The following is a 20,857-nucleotide window of genomic DNA, read 5'->3' as shown; positions in this document are numbered from 1 at the left end:
CAGCTTTACACCTCCTCTTGATTTAGACAGACCAGAAAATGTCACAACGCAACACTGAAAATAGCTTTACACATTTAGGCTCTGAACCTACAAACGCTTACACACAAGTATAATTTTATGCCCGTGTGTAGTCCCACTCAATAGGACTATTAATGCATGTTAGCCTTTGCAGAATCAGGGCCTTAGTATGATAGGTGAGCGGTGGCTGAATCAAAGGTAAGAAGAGAGCATCTAGATCCGTTACCTAAGAAGAGTCTGACCTTAGACAGGAACAGATTGACAGTGTTGAGGCCACATGAACAAATTTTTACAAATTCTTGTTATAGTGTATGTGACCTTAAGAAAAAAAAACTTTAGTGTTCCCCATAATGTGAATTAGCTTTCAGAAATATCATTTTAATCTTTAAAATACATCCCCTCCCACAATTATCAATGTCAGTTTTGTGTCGGAAAACACTCAGATAAGCACAAATTGTCATCAGTGTAAGAACATAAGAATGGCCATACTTGGTCAAACCAAAGGTCCATCCACCCCAATATTCTGTCTGCCGACTGTGGCCAATGCCAGGTGCCCCAGAGGGAGTGAACCTAACAGGTAATGATCAAGTGATCTCTCTCCTGCCATCCATCTCCACCTTCTGACAAACAGAGGCTAGGGACACCATTCCTTACCCATCCTGGCTAATAGCCACAAGTATCACATGCAAGTATCACATGCTTTTTATATGTACATGAATTACAGTATATGTCTTCTTACAAGGCCAGTCTTAGGAACAAGGAACTGCTTAGATCTTTGGATTTTTGAGGACCCTGAAAGCTGCACTGACCCAGTAAGTCAAAAGTTGTCAGATCTTCTGCTCCGACAGCAAGAATAGAAAGGGAAGAGACTAACTGCCTTATTTGCTCTGCTCCCGACAGATAGAAAGGGAAGAAACTTGCCTCTAATTTCATTCTCTCTCATATACATTCGCTGTAAATATTTAAAAGTTATCTTGCACTACAACTTTTTTGGCTGCTTTTGCGTACTGAGCTAATTATGGAGCCCAGATATTTATTCTGAGCCCACCCACCTTCATAACCATGCTAACTGAAACTCTGCAGAAAAAAGTCTTTTTTAGTGTATAATGGGGTTCTTAATTGTACAGAATCAATGAAGTTAAATGACTTTCGTTTACTACAGAATATTCATATATGCAAATAAACTGGCGGTAGTGAACACTAGTGTTGCAAGAGTTAAATCCTCAGCTCTTATTTAAATATACCTACAGAATGATCTTTCTCTAGTCCCTTCCTTCCTGCAAGATGTAATTGTCCAAGAAATACCTAGAAATAATTATTCAAATTTTATTTCAGCAATATTCTTTGTCTTTCTGAAATCCCAGAAAAAATACCGTAAATTCCCATTGGGCAGAAAATAAAAGTATTGAAAGTACTTTCTTACTGACTTCTGAAAAAGTAGTATATCTTGAAAGCTTTCATACAATGGAATAAATATTGTCATGGTTTTGGCATAACCTAATAAAATTATTACTTCACTATACTACACACTGCACAAACACATGGTTCATGCCTAAAGAGCTGGCTTTTAATGCCCTAATCCTGCAATCAGATCCATATGAGCAGATCTTTGTGTCTGCATGGAGTCCAATTGAAATGAAGGTTATGTGCCATGTAGGGATTCCCCCATACCAAGGAGTCTCCTGTACCCATGTCCCCTGGGTGCCGAAATCCTGTTCCCGTTGACTACAACCCTGCAGGATAAGGCCCAATATGACAAAACATTTGTAGTTCATGAATACTGTCCTGTCCCCAGAAGTCAACATTTTTTCCAGAAAACGTATCTTAGCTTTATACACTACCTGTATCTGTGTGTCTCCTCTTTCAGCCAAAAACTTATAGTATTGGTATACATCCCAATCTAAGAAGTCATTGTTAGAACTCAGATTTTCTGATTTTTCCATCAGTCTCACTTTTTCTACTGGCATTTCTTCATTTTTTTCTAATTTATTAGCAACTGTTAATAAAAATGACAAGACAAGAGTTGACATAGAACAGTGGTATTATATTTAGCAATTTAGAGATTATTAATGTGGATGGTACACTACATAGAGTTTCATGAAATTATGCAAAAAAATGGTTAGCCAAATAAAGTCAAAAGATGTACCAAGTATAACATTCAGTACTACACTTTTTTCTTTTTTTAGTAATTGTCATACTGTTCAGAAGGGTACTGCTTACTTATGGAAATAACGCAATAGCACTGGACAGGCTACTAGGGGTATATTTTCTCTTTTTAGATATTGTTGTTTGGTTCCAGCATTGTTTATACAGTGCTGAATTCAGGAAAAATGATGGTATCTGCCCCTGCCATCTAGATCTTATGTAACAGGGGCAATGGAGGAAACATGAAAAGCAGACTATTGGATTAGCAAATTGAAAAGACACTTAAAAGGGCTAATGACAAATTCTCATAACAGCTACAACACTTAATGTAGGACTGGATTTCAGCTAACAAGTTGAGAACTAAAAATGGACAACTGTAGACAGTGAGGAGCAGATGAAGAAATTTCTGCTACTTGTTTTATGTGAAGCAGAACAAAAGCGAGGAACTTGGAAGAAGGAACAGTGCCTATACTTGCATTAGAAACTTCACAGTTTCATTGGTGCATCTGCTTATTATGTCATGTAGATGGAAGGCCAATATGGGCTGACCTGAGAAATGGTAACCATGTTTATCAAAATCACATTCATTCCTGCCAGCAATGTACTGGTTATTGCTGCATTTATGCAACTTCCATAAAGATGATGTGTATGTATTTGAGGAACTAGAAGTAAGATATAAGAATTACTTTCATAACTTGTATATTAAAGTCAATAATTCTTGGTAAGAGCATAGCAATAAATGACATTTTATATATGTTGCATTAAGAGTAAAATTGATCAATGGGAAAGATAGCATGGAAATTAATAATAAAAGATACTTTAATTTGGTATATATGTAATGTTGGTTTTCCATTTTTCTTATAAAATATTATGTGAAGGCCACTTTATAATTCAAAGAGAAAGAATATCTTTACCCAGTCAAATTAAAGTTAAAGTTGAGAATGTGACTTTTAAAAAATTAACAGCATTATAATTTAACAAACATCAGTGAAATGCTGGGAGTTCAATAAACATGCAGTGAACATTTTAACATCAGCGTTAACTTTGCCCTTTATCTCTGCCCTCCCTCCACCAGTACACTGGAGATCCTCACCAGTTCCCACAAGAAACTCAGTCATCTCTGTTATATAAATAACAATATATGACTTTAAAGTGTATGATAAAACCTACATCCAGTTGATGTGGGACATGTTCACATATAAAGAGGAATGTGTTTGGGCAAGCTTATAACTCAAATGGCTGAACAGGTTTTGCCTCTAACTTCAGTGAAGAAATATAGGTGTCATGAGCTATGGCTATGTTGGCTTGGTTTAAAACTTCTATGGAGCCTTAAATGTGGTTCTCTTTGGGTTTATAAGCTTGAATGTGGTTTGGGAGAACCATGTTCTAAAGTTCCAGTGTCAGATTAGTTTCCATGATTAGGGCAGGGGTACCCAGTAGAAATTTGTCTGAGGTATAAGTTTGCAGTGACAAAAGGTAGATGCAGCCTCCCTCATGCCATCAGAGATTGTGCTCAGCCCCTTAAACTGGTGGCACTGGCTGGAAAGTGGCATAGCCAATGATGTCCAGGGTGTGTTTAGATTCACTTCCTCTTGTGAAGATGGGGATGCCAAAATCAGGCTTCCAATGGAAATTGTCTTAGAACTTTAACTATGATGTCCCTACCACGTTTCCAAAATCTTATTGTAATGACTATCTGAAAATACAGAATATTAATGGAACTCATGAGATTGCAATACTACATAGCTTAAACTCTACCATTAGATATATGTGCACAGCTCCTGTAGATCTTAATGAAAGCTGCATCTATGCACCTGAGAGCAGAATCTGGTGCAATATATATATATATATATAATATATATATATATATATTACCAGTTATGAATGAGAAATAATTTTCTTCATTTCACATATTATTTTTCATTTGTTCTAAAATGAGGTATGACAATAGTAATAACATGTGGATTGCTTACTGAAATATGCCACTTTCCTGTAATTAGTTAGTGCTGCTTCACAATTTCTTGGAACATTGATTCCGACCCAGTAACGGTATCCCTAATATAATAAATAACAGATATTTTTCTTATTCTTTAACCTTTGGATTATTATACAGAGAACAAGAAATAGAGCTGCCAAATATATAATTTACAAACCAAAATCATCTGGGATATCAAATTTCCTCCAAGACTTCCAAATGTGTAATAAACAAGTGCCTAAAACATAGAAACAAAAAATTATACAAGGAATGAAGAAACAAAACCAGTAGTATTTTTGGTAAGTCCTTTCTTTAATTTTTAAAAGACTAGCATATCACTTTTTATTTTTCTTACCTTGGCTTGATTATACTCCATTCCTATGCCATATGAAAACATAAATCCTAAAGCCTGCAGCTCCAAAATAAAAGCACATGTCAGTACATTTATTTATGTGTGGTCATTCATTTTGTTTATACAAGTTGAAACAGATCCTACCTGTTTTATTTTATCGTATGTAATTTCTTTTCTGATTTGTGAGGGGCTTTTAAGAGTTAAAACTCTTCTAACTGGGGTTATGAAGTACTCATTTAGTTACTTGCTATGATATTTCCCCTTTTTTGTTACCAGTCAGGTGAGCAGGTTAGGTTTGTGTGAAGCATGACTCAAGATAAGATTAATCTTAGATAACTGTTAAAAACTAAAGAAAACTATATTGGTTATTATTTTGAAACTTGTCTAGTTGAACTAACAGAGACAGTTTCCTCCAATAAGGTTGTATCATTTCGTTTGTTAGGAGCCATGAGCTAAACTGAAGCACCGAAACCTTGTTTCAGGGTTTATGGTGGAGTAAGTAGCACCGGCTCAAATCAATTCTGACTAGCACTGATTGAAAATTTTTAGACAAAAAAATTGGTTTTGACTAAACAAATTCTATGTGAAAAATTTCATTTTTGAAATGTTCAATATTTGGATTTTGTTGAAAAAATAAAACTTTCAGTTTTCTAATGAAAATCCAAAAATTTCCATAAAAAATGGACAAAACTGGAGGGAAAAACTTAATTTTTTGCAGTGGGGCAAAGAAATCATGTCATGACTAACTCTACTTCGTACACCAATTCATCTACTGTAACATGATAGGAAATGCCTCTTATTCCTTTGAAACTTTAATAGATTAGTGAAAAAACAGGTTTCTGTGAGAGACTGGAGTGGTCTATCTGGGCAGAGGATTCAGAAGACACAGCATTATAGGGTAATTTACGTGGTCTAGTGGATACAATAACTTTTAATTTCACTAGCTTCACTAAGGAGATGGGTTTCTCCCTAGGCTTCAAAATATCCAGGTCCTGAGCCTATAGAGCAGTGGTTCTCAACCAGGAGTCCGAGGCCTCCTGGGAGGCCACAAGCAGGTTTCAGGGGGGCTGCCAAGCAGGGCCAGCAGGGCCCAGGGCAGAAAGCTGAAGCCCTGCCACATAGGGTTGAAGCCCAAGCCTGTGCCCCGCCATCCGAGGCTGAAGCCTGAGCAATGTAGCTTTGCGGCAGTTCCTGTGGCATGAGGCCCCACGCAATTGCCCTGCTTGCTACCCCCTAACGCTGGCCCTGGCTTTTATATGCAGAAATCCTGCTATTGTGACATAGGTGGGCCATGGAGTTTTTATAGCATGTTGGGGGTCCTCAGAAGGAAAAAAGGTTGAGAATTCCTGCTATTGAGGGCTAACAGGAAAGCCATTATGTTAAATAACTTTTCAACAGTGGGGAACAATGGGTTTGGCTGTGACAAATGGTGTTTTTAAAGCCATGCAATAAAAGGAGAAAAAGTCCACGAGGGAAAATCTATGCCCATTTTCCTGGAACATGGACAGCACAAATGATTACCATACACATGGATTTGGGGTACTTGTAGTCTGTCATGTCAGTAACTTGGTTTCCTGGTGTTATGTGAACACTGTCCCTCTGCATAAAGGACCAAACTACAGTAGGACTGGGAAGTGAGGATGATGCAAGTCTATGTCTGTTTATGAAGGGAAAGTCTCAAGGCCCTAATATGACTAAGAAACCATGTTACCTAAGGACCAAAGTCAATTGGAGTCTTTCGACTGACAGTAATGGTCATTGGATTGGGACCCTATGTGAAGAAAACTTGAAGTCTTTTACCTTCACACAGTGCTCCATGTTTAGAAGTCCTTTAGATGAAAAATGTCTAGGGATAATAAAAGCCTTTGGGATCCTGATGCATCATAGATCCAAAAAATGAGCCTTCAATGATCACACTTTCCCCAGGATGGAAGAAGTGGGAATATCTTTTTGTTAAATAGCGGTATTAGCTTAAGTCAGATTTATTAAATCTATCCATCCATGCAAGGCTCCTATCACCTTGATATCTCAGGTCCAAAATTCAATACCCAACAAAGCCAAAATTGAATGAGCTTAGTAAATCTTCATATTTCATTCTGATGAGAAAGATGCTTCTCTGAAAATAAGACCGTGAACTGGGAATATTTTTGGATATTTTTGAACAAATGGCCCAGACACAGGTGGATACTAAATGTGCAATGTCTGACTCAGTAAAAAAGTTCACATAGTGAAAGACCAAATGTTTTCATTTAATATGATCTCACAAGTGAGCCACACTATCGGGCCAAATGACAGACTGACACCTCTGTTCTCCCATTCTGAATAACTTCAGTTCCCATGAAGAGTTGCATTTAAATACTCCCTGAAAATGGCTGCCACTAATTCTAGACCAGTTCAAATGATCCCATTGACTGAACTGAGCTTTGGATCAGTCCTTTAAAGAGTCATAGATCCAGCAATGAGTATCCAATGAAACAGATGTTTCATGGGTAAGGCTGGAAGAAACTCATGCGCTCTGATTTTGTTGTGGAAACTGCATCTTTTAACACAAACCACAACTTTTCATAGTTGCTGCAAACTTGAGTGGCATTGTGATCCTGTGCACCAGGTCACAACCTCACTCATTCACAGTGTCACAACAGATGGAGAGGAGGCCGGGCCAAATTTGAGTGAGAGGTGTTGTAACCTGGCACAGTCAAATTTTTCCCCGCACCAAAACGGCAAAGTTTACATTAAAATAAAAATGGGAACATTATGAATAAACAATTTCAGACATAGAGACAAACAGTCCCCTTATAAAGCTCTAAATGTGAGAGATGATGCAAACAGTGTAGAGTCAGAATGTACATTCACCCTATGGGAGAAAAGAAACTGGCAGATAAGCTATGTGTATACACACCTTGAAGCACATGCACGGACTTCTTTTTTAAAAGGAATCTTGAGTTTTACAATTTACCCTAGTTAATCAACTCCCAAGGTCATGAGCACACAAGACAACCTGGGATTACATAGTGTACTCTGCAGCAGACATATACCTTTGGAGAAATGCTAGTTCTATTTTCAAATGACTTAACTCTACCTGCAGTAATTCATGTTTACATACATATATGTATACATACATATATCTTCCTACTGTATTTTCTACTGCATGCATCTGATGAAGTGGGCTTTAGCCCACAAAAGCTTATGCTCATATAAATTTGTTAGTCTCTAAGGTGCCACAAGTACTCCTCGTTCTTTCTGCTGATACAGACTAATATGGATACCACTCTGAAACCTGTAAATTATCTGTGTATGCATCGGAAATTGAACGTTAACTTTAAAGTGATGGGTCAGTGTGTCCTCAACAAAGAAGAAATTTCAGTCACATGCTATGCTCAAAATACTTAATAGCTCACTTCAGCTATAAAAGAGAAACCTCAGGCCTGATCCGGCATCTCTAGTCTGCTGAACTTTGAACAGGGCAAAATTTAAGTTGTGGGAAAGAGATCTTCCAATAGTTATTTGGAATACCCTGAAAAATGCAAGTAAATGACTCTAACAGACTTTACATCTAAACTACATTTGGATTCTAACCTTTTGGGATGATTACAGAGAGACTTTGGCAAGCCAGCAGACTCATCTATCACAGCTACAAACCTGATGTAAGGACCGTGTAAGCATTTGTAATGTATATAATCTTTTAGCTATTCAATAACTCTCTTTTCTTAATAAATCTTTAGTTAGTTTACGAAGAATTGGCTAACATTGTGATATTTGGGTAAGATCTGAGACATATATTGACCTGAGGGTAAGTTTCTGATCCTTTGGGATTGGTAGGATCTCACACATGGTGAATAGGGTTTTCAATAACCTCTCACTATATCAGACCAACTTGTCGAGATGAGAACCAAGGGGTGGAATTCCTAAAGCGGAATTCTTTGTGTTTGGCTTCTTGTTAATCAGTGTGGTACTTCAGAAGCTCTTTTGTTACTGGCTTGGTGAATTTAATTATAGAATAAACCACCAGTTTTGAAGATTGTCTGTCCTATTTCCTGCAGTCTGCCCTGAGTGTGGAATTCTCATCCCTGGCACATGGTCACACTAACACACAGGGGTGCTGGAACAAATTTTTATAGTGGGAGTGCTGCGAGTCATTTAGCCAAACTGTAAACCCTGTATATAATGGAAACCACTTCAAGCCAGGTGTGGCAGCACCCTTAGTTCCAGAACCTATGTTAACACACTGTTTCTAGACCTATTCCAAATATGAGTGTGTCCTCTGTTTAGTTTGAGTAAGAAGCCACCTTGCTTAGTCCCATTGTTGCCATGAGATTTGAAACAAACACAAGATATCCTTGACAAGGCTAGTGGCCAAGACAGAAATCTGGCAACAGAGATACCCAAGCATAACAAGATCACAGTAAACCTATGTAAACATTACAGTGAGTGATGGGATAGTCTGAGAATTTTTGTTTACGAATTCATTTTATTCCAGATATCTATCAGTAGGTGGACACACCCACACAAATCTATCTTTGGGATCTGGGCACCTTTTAAACCTGAAATTTGAATAAAGTATGCCACACTGCCTTTGCTCATGCCGGCTTACATATCTATTTTAACAAAACAGTCAATTCAAGGCCATGTGAATCATCCAGCAAGGTTGGATGACTTAGTCACTGTTATATTATGAATAAAATTATGGGGTTTCTCTTGCAGAATTGGGTCCATTCGAGTGGTCCTGGTTATTTACTGCCATTGTGTGAACATGGATTGGGTGTGCTATGGAGGTGGTAAAGTAAGTCCTAAGGTGATGTGAATCTTGCATGATTCTGTAGAGAACCTGAGCAAGGTCCAATAGGTTTCAAAGGAGTCTCATTAGTCCTTGCAGCTAGAAGACATGTGGTTGTAAAGGGGTTTTACTCCCCTCCAAAATTCCTTCAAGTGACATCTGGTGTGTAACAGTGAAGATTAAGCAACTCAAAGTTCCCCATCATGCAACGTTAAAATATTTTGTATTTTTATAAAAACTACTGTTGTCCAGCAGAAAGTTAAAATTTTGGACAATATCACTAGCCACAACTGCAACAACTAAACATAGTTTTCAGCATCTGTGTACAAATATCCAAAGTAAAAAATAATCAAGTTACTGTCAGGTGGTGCTAGACTCAAAAGTTAGATTTTAAAGTTACAGAAATAGTAATGGAAAACAGTATGTTGTTTCTAGTTAGACATTTCCCGGAGTGTTTAGACCGCCAAAATTGCATTTTATTCTTAGTGCTTGAGAAAGTTAAACTGACTACAAACATACCAGCAAGTGACACTGATTAGTCTATTTCAATTGTGCAACAAGAACAAAGTTCTAAAAACAATCAATCAACTTGTATAATGAAAAGTAAAGTAGTTTTTAAAAATTCATTTGTAACTATCTGGTGCTACTATTTGAAAATGGATTTAACTAGAGAATGATTAAAAAAAATTTAATTAATACTTACCTGTTGTGTGGCCCCACATTATACCAACATATATGTTAACAAAGTAGACCACACCTTACTGCTTTTCAAATATTAATAAGCTTTCCAGCTGAGTAATGTCCTATTTAAAGCTTTATACACTTAAAAAAAACCCCAAAACTACTTACAGTTTGGCCTTTATGAGATCCTTTTTCAGCCAAAGTCTCATATAATATCACAGCTGCGGTTATATTTTGAGGACCATGATAACCAAACAGCAAAGCAGCAGCCAATTTCTCCATAGCTTTCAAATGTCCCATATCTGCTGCTTCAGTAAGGAGTTGGTAAGCTCTGATTCAAGAATATGAAATTCAGGTTTAATCATTTGATCTTAATTTCTCCCCTCAAGTACAGTACTTGTATCTCTAAGAGGAGATTTAGCAACTAAAGTGTACTAATTCAAGTACTAATTTCTATTATGCACCTCCTGAAAGCTAACTAAAACATGCTTCTCTGGCAGCAGAGAAGTTTTAATTTCTTTCTTCGCAGCCACCCTTCCTTGAACAGTAACTTCAAATTCATGTGAGTAGTAGAGCTGGGTCAAATTTTTCAGATTAATAGTTTGTTTGCCAAAAAATGTAGTGCTAGCCAACCTGAAACTATTGTGGTGAGGGTGCCGCTTTCCATATAACTCACTTGCGATGTAGGAGACTCAGTGGCTAGAATACTTTCCAGAAATAGGAGAGACCAAAGTTCAACTCACTTCTCCATATCAGATGTAGAGGGAAATTTAATACAGGTCTCCCCCATCCCACATGAATGTCCTAACTGCCGCCACCACCACGCACAAAAAAAAACTTTTTTGGATGGATTTGTTCAGCTGGAAACTGACTTTTTTTTCAGTTCACTAGAATTTTTCCACAACTTTTGGACATGTTTTGAATTAAACTGATTTTTTTGTGTGCTGATTTGTATATCTTTGCACTATGCTTTATCAATGTAGAATGCAAAATTCCAATTAAATGCAAACCAGTCTAGGTAACTAAGCTAGAATAGAAATATTGAGTAACGCTGAACTTCACAAAGTCATTGTTGGTCCCAATCCTGCCAAAAGTTATGCCCAGAAATATTTTTCCTCTCACAGGGTTCTATTGATGTCAATGAGGCTCTGTACAAGGAACTATACAGTAGGATGAAACTCTTTATGGGATGGAGACCTAGACTGTAAACTCCTCAGTGCATGTTCTTGTTTGTCTTTAAAGCACAATTGTATCTTTATTATTGATTTAGCCCCACAAGTGCTAGAGTTCAGACTTACTCCTCTTTCTCTTTTTTGCTTTTGGAATGTTTCAGTATTTTGTTGCTCATTTTATAAAGCTGATGTCCTCGCTCCTCATTCTTCTTTCTCCTAGCCAGATCTTCTGCTATAGGTGTACACAAACATAAAGTAAAATGATCAAAAATTTAAAAATAAACCACTTTTTTTGAACTAGAGCAAATACTCTTCTGATACAGTTGCTGTGATTCCCAACTACATATGACAGGTTTATATTTGAAAATGTTCTCCTTTAGATCAGTTTAGATTAGAGATTCAATATCCATTTGTACATGAGTGCAGGTAGTTGCAATCACTGATACTGAAGAAAAGAAATACCATTAGTCAAATGTCCCTGTCATATCAGCATCGAGAATGCTGATAAAATCTTGGAAGATTTTCTGTGTTTTTAGTTTAGATTATTCCAGGTTCTCCGTGCAGTGATACTTGGAGACAGATCTGTAAAAGCACTCAGACAGCCTTAGTCTCTGATTAGAGTTGAACCTTAAGGCAGTGTTGCTCACTGAGAGCTGGGCATTGGTTTTGGCCTAAAATTTATGAAAAAAGAGATTGCCTGCATTCTGTTTGTTACTCTTAGAATATACTCAGACTCCACATCACTGATTTCTTATGCATGGGAAAACATTATGCATTGAAAAGCCCTGGACATCTGCTACTGTTCATCAAAGGGGTGACACAGGTGTTGGAAGAAGGGGCAATAGTATGCATAACCTAATAAGTGCTTTGCTGAATTGGAACCTAAATATGGGCTTAATTCCACCACTATTTACTAAAGCACTTAAGCTTGAGTTCCACTACCTTCAATGGAACTTAAGCATGTATTTACAGTTAAGCACATAAAGTGCTGAATCAGGGCCATCATGCCTATGGGATGGCATTCTTTGTAAATTGTGTCAGATAATGGTCCCTGACTGGTAAATATGGATTCAGGGACATGAGTTTATGAACCATGTAATCAAGCTCTGAGTAAAGTTTAACAAGCCTCAGAAAATTCCAGAATCTGCACTGAGTATCCTCAAGACCAGGGCTGTAGAGATCTGAACAGGAGTTTTCCTGTAATTGCAACAGTGTTGCTGTGGGCTTGCAGGGTCCAGGACCAGTCACAGAAACGGAGGGTTGGGAGCCTGTCTGTTCTGTGCTTTCAGTGCTCCCCCACAGGACCAGGCAGTGCGGGGGAGGAAACCAGCTCAATCAAACACAAGGAGGACAAACCCAGAACTGAAGAGGAGTGAAGAGAAGAGATTGGGACAAGGGGTCTGGGCAGTGTTGAGCTGCCAGAAGCTGAAGAACTGGTTCCTTCAGTCGCTCCAGGTCTTTTGCGGCACTTTGGTAGCACGTCCTTCAGTCACTCCGAGTCTTTGGTGGCACTGAAGGGCCCACCGCTGAAGTGCTGCTGAAGGACCACAGGGTGAGTGGGGAGGGAGACACTGAAACTGAACATGTTTCAGAGTAACAGCCGTGTTAGTCTGTCTTTGCAAAAAGAAAAGGAGTACTTGTGGCACCTTAGAGACTAACCAATTTATTTGAGCATGAGCTTTCGCGAGCTACATCCGATGAAGTGAGCTGTAGCTCACGAAATAAATTGGTTAGTCTCTAAGGTGCCACAAGTACTCCTTTTCTTTTTGAAACTGAACATGGAGTCTGGGAAAAGGGATTGGCACTGGGAATCAGTGAGGATGGAGAACATGGGTTTGAGGGTGACTAGAAGCCAGGCAGTGGAGACAGATCAGACAAGGAGCCAGCACAGGGGAACTGGGACTTGCTGGGTAAGGAGACTGCACACAAGGAGCTGGGGGAAACTGGCAATGGCTGGGAAAGAAGACAGGACTGGGAGGGGGAAAGACTGGTATGGGGAGCCTGGAAGGGGCAACTAGGATTGGCTGGGCAAGGAGACGGGGACTGGGATAAAAAGCCTGAGGAATGATGACTAGGATCAGCTAGGCAAAGAGAATAGAACTGGGACAAGGAGCCACAGGTGGATAAGACACATGACTGGGACAAGGACAGGTTGGAGGAGAAGGAGGGGGAAACAGGCAGAAGTGTCTAGAGCAAGAAAATGGAACTCAAGATTCTTGAGTCTCACTATTCCTCTGCTGTTAGCAAATATCTGTGAAACCCACTGGCAAAGTGTTTCATCCCTGTTAGTGCTGGTCCATAAAAAATTACAAGATAGTGCTCCGATCACGTAATCTGTCAGCTAAAGTGCCAGAGGTCGGTGCCATGGATCTATAGGTCACAACCCTGCTGATGACCCATTTGTTGTCAATATAATAGAATTTCTGGGGGTTTTTTCAGTTTGTTTTTTAAAAGCTCAAGAAAGTATACACACAAAATATGTTAAAACATTAAAGTCGCAAAGTCAAGCACTCAAACTGGGAAATGCTAGAACTATGGTTCCTGTTACACAGGAAGTGTGCTGTGGTAAGTGATATTTTGAATATGCATATTTGTGAAACCTTGCAAGTTTCTGGTCCTGCCTGAAATGGGGGGACATTATCCGGGCTTGCTTTACGGGTGTGTGTGTCGGGGGAAAGAGGTCAGAAGCTGCTGAAAAAAGTTGGGTAGGAATCAGCGTGGCGATGCTGACTAATTTCCTGGGAATGTAAGGGCGGAAGGTTTTAAAAGGGGCAAGCCCGGGTGTTAGAAGCCCTTTCTTCACGCAGCAGGCAAGGCAGCAAACACGCTCCCTCCCCTCGAGGTGGTGAAAATCAGGTTTGGGAAGGACCTACTGTGGACATTACGCTAGTCGCTCCCTTTTAGGGGTCCTGGGAAGGAATTTTTCCGTCACCACCATATCGACTTAGATAGGATTTTTTTTTTTCATCTTCCCCACAGTGGGTTTCAGGGAGGACCTATTACGGGGAGGAAGAAAGGGCGTTAGGCTATATGTTGCAACTCATTTTGTAACAGGGTTGCCAACTTTCTAATCACATAAAACCGAACACCCTTGCACTGCCCCTTCTCCAAGGCCCCGCTTCCCACTCACTCCATGCTGGTTAAAGGAATGGAACTGGGGGAGGAGTGTTCAGGGCTCCTATGATTGGTAAGGCAGGGAGCCAACCTCCCTTTCTTATAGCCCACCTTAACCCTCTTATGAGGGCCAGTGGATGAAAGGTCCAAGCCATTGGTTGGCTGGGGACACTGGATGGAAAATGAAGGAGGGTTGGTGGAAGTCCTGGGTAATTATTTGAATGGACATGGAGTTGCCCACACTGTACAGTTTTATCTGCTTGGTAGTCCCAGACATCTAATAATAAAGTTGTGGCCTGATTAAATCCATATCAAAGTGTCTCCTGTCCTTCTTTCAGGATAGCCAGACAATGCATTTCAATCATGGGCTACAATACCTTTACTGGTTTCAGAGTAGCAGCCGTGTTAGTCTGTAGCCGCAAAAAGAAAAGGAGGACTTGTGGCGCCTTAGAGACTAACAAATTTATTTGAGCATAAGTTTTCACTCAAATAAATTTGTTAGTCTCTAAGGCACCACAAGTCCTCCTTTTCTTTTTGCGAATACCTTTACTGTGCTTGTCCAAGGCCTCGTCTGAATAGACAGCTAGTTATATTAAATCTTGCACTTGTTTTGAAAGGTTGACAATTGATCAAAGTGCTTTTTCAATGGATTTTTAATTTTTGGTAAAATCAATTTTAAACTACTGAGACAAAGTTCCTCCTCTACCTTGGTGAGTCTTGCGCTTATTGGCGGATTTGCTCACCTTGGAGCTTCATGGCAGCCCTCAGTTTGGGCGTTTTCGTGAACCCAGTCCAGGTCAACTCCTCCTGTGTCTAACCAGGAGTTGGGAGGTTTGGGGGGAACCCGGGCCTGCCCTATACTCCGGGTTTCTGCCCAGGGCCCTGTGGAATACAGCTGTCTAAAGTGCCTCCTGGAACAGCTGTGCAACAGCTACAACTCCCTGGACTACTTCCCCACAGCCTCCTCTCAACCCCTTCTTTATTCTCACCATAGGACCTTCCTCCTGGTGTCTGATAATGCTTGTACTCCTCAGTCCTCCAACAGTACACATTCTCACTCTCAGCTCCTAATACCTCTTGTTCCCAGCTCCTCACACGCGCACCACAAACTGAAATGAGCTCCTTTTTAAACCCAGGTGCCCTGATTAGCCTGCCTTAATTGATTCTAGCAGCTTTTTGATTGGCTGCAGGTGTTCTAATCAGCCTGTCTGTCTTAATTGTCTCCAGAAGGTTCCTGATTGTTCTGGAACCTTCCCTGTTACCTTACCCAGAGAAAAGGGACCTACTTAACCTGGGGCTAATATATCTGCCTTCTATTACTCTCCGGTAGCCATCTGGCCCGACCCTGTCATGCTACCTTTGTTCCCATAGCATTCTTAATTGGATGAATCATTTTTGCTTAATTAGTAGGATTTGTCCAATCATAAAAAATTTGATAAGCTTGGACTTTAAGCAGTTCTATATTTTAAAATTTTTCACCTTAAATACTAGCTATAACTCTAAACTTATTTATTCATAAATATATATTTAAAGTATTTAAAAACATAGAAATGAAAATGGATGACTTCAACAACTAAATTACCATACTCTTCTTCTACCATTCCTTTCCATCTCCTCCCTCTCTCTGCACCTCGCACACACCCCCAAAAGGGGAGAGCATCATTGTAGGTTAATGTAAGGGCTTATTGCATTAAAGGAAAGATGCAGTAGAGCTATTTCTGTTATGAAAAGTAGTAAATTCATTTTATTTGATTGTAGTAGTTTAAATTAGCTTTCTATCAGGCCCGCTGACAGCAATTTTGGGCCCCAGAGCTGTTCCTAGGGAGGTGTGGGGCCCGAGGCGGAAGTGACAAATCCGTCACCAATGCTGGCCGGCCGGCTCCCACAAAGCGTGGGTGCCCGAAACGGTCGCCACTCAGCGCGCACCTGGGAGCCCTGAGGTTCGCCTGGGCCATTTAAAAGGGCCCGGGGCTCCTGGTTGCTGCTACCATGACAGCAGCAGCAGCTGGGGGTCCCCGGGCCCTTTTAAATTGCCCGGGCCCCGGGGCAATTGCCCTCTTTGCCCCCCATCAGTGGGCCTGCTTTCTATGAAGTAACAAGTCTATATTTCCCCATTCAGTATTGCACATTTAGTCAACAAGTAACTTGGCTAAGAGATGCTAATAGAGTCACATCTTATTAAGGCCTTATTAAGGGAGCCTGTGGACATGCTTTCATTAAATTTTGTAATCTTACACTGTTACACCAAGAGATGAAATGTACTCTTCATTACACTGGTATAAATCCAATGACCTCAGTGGTGTCACTAAAGATTTATAACAATGTAACTGAAAGCAGAATCTGGTCCTCCATTTGTTGTTTTGGGCACCTTTCATAATGCAAGAATCATTGGTAGCTCTAATCCCATGACATTAATCAATTGTCCTAACTTCTCTCTCATCATTCAAGACTGCAGGGTTGAACCTGTAACACTGAGCTGAGCCAGTGTCATAATCCTTTTGCAATGGGCTAAAATCAGATGCTACAGTATCAGAAAAAAATGTTGACTGTAATTCTAGAATTTCTGCCTAACATGGAGAAACTCCTGCTGTTATCTATATCTAATTTTCCTCCAGTACAGTATTTAATAAGAATCTGATTCTGCACCTATTTCTCTCAATGCATGATTCAGTGCACTTTACTTGCTTTTGCTCTTAACATATCAATATAACATTTTTTGATAACCATACCAAAAAAAATCCCAACAAACATAGTTAAAATGAACATTGCAGGATTGCAACAGTGGGTTGAGTGCACTTAACCTTTCAAAAATATTAAGCAAAATCCCAACCATTAGAAACGGAAAATGCATCTACGGTAGTACTTTTCAAATAAGACACCCAAACTAACTTAAGTCTGCCCAATAGTGGTCTGGCCCCTGATGTAACTTAAAGTGCAGTCGGTCTGCTCTAAGTTATACCAGCTGGTAATGCCTCTCTAAGGCTGTTAAGCAGTCAGAGATTGCCAGAGTGCAAAGTGCGCTGGCCACTGCCTCTCCTACATTAGATATTCCCTCACCACCAAGGTGCTAGGACAGAGGAAGTACTGAGCCAACTATGTTGGCTTTACCGTAAACACTCCCTCAACCCAGGGAAATCCCCCACTGGCTATTTAAGCTATCTTTCCAACCTCTTTCCACAGCCAAACTGGCACAAAATGGTTATAGCAGTGGCCAGGATCTGGACCTAGACCTCTGCTAGGAGAGTAAACTAAGTTTTATTTCTCTCCTCTGGAAGCATTAGTAGACCTTTGGGTCTATGCCGAACATCTTTAATTTTAGGACATCATGATGTACCTCCTGTCTGAGCTGCGTCAAATTCTTCAGGAAAAATCCAATATTGGCTGGCCCCAGATGTAAACTATATCAATATATATATCAATATATCAACTATAACTAAATCAATTTTAATTTTAGAGACTGGGCCAAAATCAGGCTTATAAACAGGAACTCAGTTTCTATTGCACTTTAGAGATACATTAAGGATTAACTTCTATCAAGAGGGGTCTGTCAGAAATTGGGCTCAGAAGGGAATTTAATCTGATTAAAGTACATAGTCCTATATATTAAAAATGAGAAAAGATCACTCTAAGAACAGCACAGTAAAGCTACTCAGTTAAAACCAAATTACGATGCCAAGAAAAAATATAATCTCCACAGTACCTAGCCAAAAGGCTCATTCTTTGTGAATACATGATGGATTATTCAAAATCAAACTTTTTACAAAAAACATCTAGCAAATAAATATTCAGTTAACTTTTCAAATACTTTCAAAGAAAATAATATTTTAATCTTAAAAAACACAAACTATTCCTTCCATTATCATTGATATTTTTACCATTACTTTGGTAAATAAGTATGAAAAGATTGCAGTTATTTTGGGTGAAGATGCAAATCAGCCTCTAAGCTCTGTATTTCATTGCTAAAAATACATTGAGCATAGTCCTAAATTTAAGGATACTTTAGGCTTCCTCTCCATTTGGGACCATCTACCTTGGGCTGAATGCTAATGTTTTACCCTCTCAATTCATCATTATTATGAACCAGTTTTTTCCTTTAGCAAAAGGCCTTGTGTTTGGTTTTTTTCAAATATTATCTTTAGATTCTTAACTTGACTGATGTTGAAGACATCTGAAGACATTGTTCTTTTTTCATGGAGATACTGGGTGTATCATTGTAGAGAATATGTATTCATGAAAATGTCTTCAAAGAGGTTCTAAGGTATGTAAGGACTACAATGTGTCTGCTCTGATTTGATCGTGGAAAACTCTGTCTGAAGTATTGTCTCTTTTATTCTTCCTTGAGTGGGACATTTTGTGTTGTTTTGGAAATGAAGCATGCTCTTAGAAGGGAGCAAATTTGTGACGCATTTTTAGAATTCTTCTTTGGACTGAATATAATCAGATATTTTGGAAACTCCTGTTTATGCTTAATAGAAATTTAGCAGTTAGATGCTTTTTCTTTTCTTTTTTTTTTTTTTGCCTTTAGACTATTAGCTCCCTTTACTACATATTCTGTGAAGTATCTGTTTTGAACTGGTTGTACCCAACTGTTGCCTAACATTGCTCTGGTCCCTCTTATGCTTTTGGAAAGACTATCTGAAAATCTTTTTTCTAGACTATGGACATTTTCTAGACATTGCCTAAATGTAATTTAAGTGAAGTATGGTGTTTTGAGCTCCAAATTTAGCTAAGAACTTAAGCATCTACTTTAAAGTTTAAGCACATTTTTACTGCATATTGATGGACTTCAGCACATGCTCAAAATTAAGTATGTGCTTAAGTATTTTGCTGAATTGTGAAATCTTGACCACACTGAAATCAATCACAAAACTTCCATTGATTTGGATGAGGCCAAGATTTCACCCTTAGTGCTTTGCTATTATGAACACAATAGGACAGATTGTGATTCATGATCTACATGTGAGGAGAGGGTTACTCCACACAAGGATTGCCCCCTAACTGTGCAGAATGAGACTGTAGTTCCCTTTGCTTGCATTGTGAATACCATCTTTGTGTACATAATGTGTTTGGTGTTTTCAAATACATTAAAAATAGAACAGACATATTAGATCATCATTTTGACAGTCAACAGTCAACAGCAAACTGTTAATATTGCATTATACCACAAATACATGAAAAATCAGAAACCTTTCCAGCTTATTTAGTTTAAAATATTTACCAATAAATGTTTACCTTTTAGAAAGCTTGTATAGTTCTAGTAAATATTGTCTTAATCTAACAGCACTCTACATAAGCTGAGGGAGTGTATAAAAGATATGTCCTTACAACCAAATCTATTACCTTGTGAAGAAAATGTATCTTGCATTGTTAATAGTTGACTTTCATTCAGTGCTTCCTGAAAAAATAAGTTGCATACATTTTTTCCAAAACTGGTTTAATATTTTTGATAAAGCTTACAAGGATATTAAGCTGTCTTTATTCCAGTATATTATATATCATTTACATTAGGATTAAGAAATGAAATTACGTGTGCTTTGTTGCAATTCTTTACCCACTTTTATTCTCAGTATATATAATGTATATAAATTAAACATAGTCTTATTATGCTGCCATATGAGCTACTGAACCATACTTGCAACACATGTTAAACCCTAAATTCTGTAAATAAAACATTACCAGAATTCAGCATAGCTAATTCTGAGATGGTATGCATACATTAGGGCTGTCAAGTGATTAAAAAAATTAATCGTGATTAATTGCACTGTTAATAATAGAATACCATTTATTTAAATATTTTTGGATGTTTTCTACATTTTTAAATATATTGATTTCAATTACAGCACAAAACACAAAGTGTACAGTGCTCACTTTATATTTATTTTCATTACAAATATTTGTGCTGTAAAAAAACAAAAGAAATAGTATTTTTCAATTCCCCTATTAGAAGTACTGTAGTGTAATTTCTTTATCATGAAAGTTGAACTTACAAATGTAGAATTATGTACAAAAAAACTCTGTATTCAAAAATAAATCAGTGTAAAACTTTAGAGCCTACAAGTCCACTCAGTCCTCCTACTTGTTCAGCCAACCGCTCAGACAGACAAGTTTGTTTACATTTGCAGGAGATAATGCTGCCTCTTCTTGTTTACAATGTCACCTGAAAGTGAGAACAGGCATTCACATGGCACTGTCATATCCGGCGTCACAAGATATTTACGTGCCAGAGGTGCTCAAGATTCATATGTCCCTGCATGCTTCAACCACCATTCCAGAGGACATGTGTCCATGCTGATAACCGGTTCTGCTCAATGACGATCCAAAGTAGTACAGACAGACGCATGTTCACTTTCATCATCTTAGTCAGATGCCACTGGCAGAAGGTTGATTTTCTTTTTTGGTGGTTTGGATTCTGTAGTTTCTGCATCAGAGCACTGCTCTTTTAAGACTTCTGAAAGCATGCGCCACACCTCGTCCCTCTCAGATTTTGGAAGGGACTTCAGATTCTTAAATCTTGGGTCAAGTTCGGTAACTATCTTTAGAAATCTCACATCGGTACCTTCTTTGTGTTTTGTCAAATCTGCAGTGAAAGTATTCTTAAAATGAACAATATGTGCTGGGTCATCATC

General features: G+C 38.7%; 1 protein-coding gene across 6 annotated transcripts in view; it reads right to left on the bottom strand.

The window, feature by feature from the left end:
• Window positions 1-20,857, bottom strand: part of SEL1L2 (SEL1L2 adaptor subunit of SYVN1 ubiquitin ligase) — a 73,411-nt gene that overhangs the window by 26,343 nt on the left and 26,211 nt on the right. For 3 of the 6 annotated variants that reach the window (XM_073339557.1, XM_073339562.1, XM_073339560.1), the window contains exons 3-10: window positions 19,572-19,626; window positions 11,244-11,349; window positions 10,114-10,276; window positions 4,494-4,547; window positions 4,317-4,376; window positions 4,137-4,218; window positions 1,860-2,014; window positions 1,267-1,323 (exon numbers count right to left, since the gene is read on the bottom strand). In XM_073339557.1, the coding sequence (XP_073195658.1) occupies window positions 1,267-1,323; window positions 1,860-2,014; window positions 4,137-4,218; window positions 4,317-4,376; window positions 4,494-4,547; window positions 10,114-10,276; window positions 11,244-11,349; window positions 19,572-19,626 (732 nt within the window). The remainder of the gene's footprint in view (window positions 1-1,266; window positions 1,324-1,859; window positions 2,015-4,136; window positions 4,219-4,316; window positions 4,377-4,493; window positions 4,548-10,113; window positions 10,277-11,243; window positions 11,350-19,571; window positions 19,627-20,857) is intronic. The other 3 variants (XM_073339559.1, XM_073339558.1, XM_073339561.1) reach the window with 3 other exon arrangements.

This window comes from Lepidochelys kempii, chromosome 3, assembly GCF_965140265.1.
Source record: "Lepidochelys kempii isolate rLepKem1 chromosome 3, rLepKem1.hap2, whole genome shotgun sequence".
NCBI lineage: Eukaryota > Metazoa > Chordata > Testudines > Cheloniidae > Lepidochelys > Lepidochelys kempii.
This window is presented reverse-complemented; position numbering and strand designations above follow the sequence as displayed.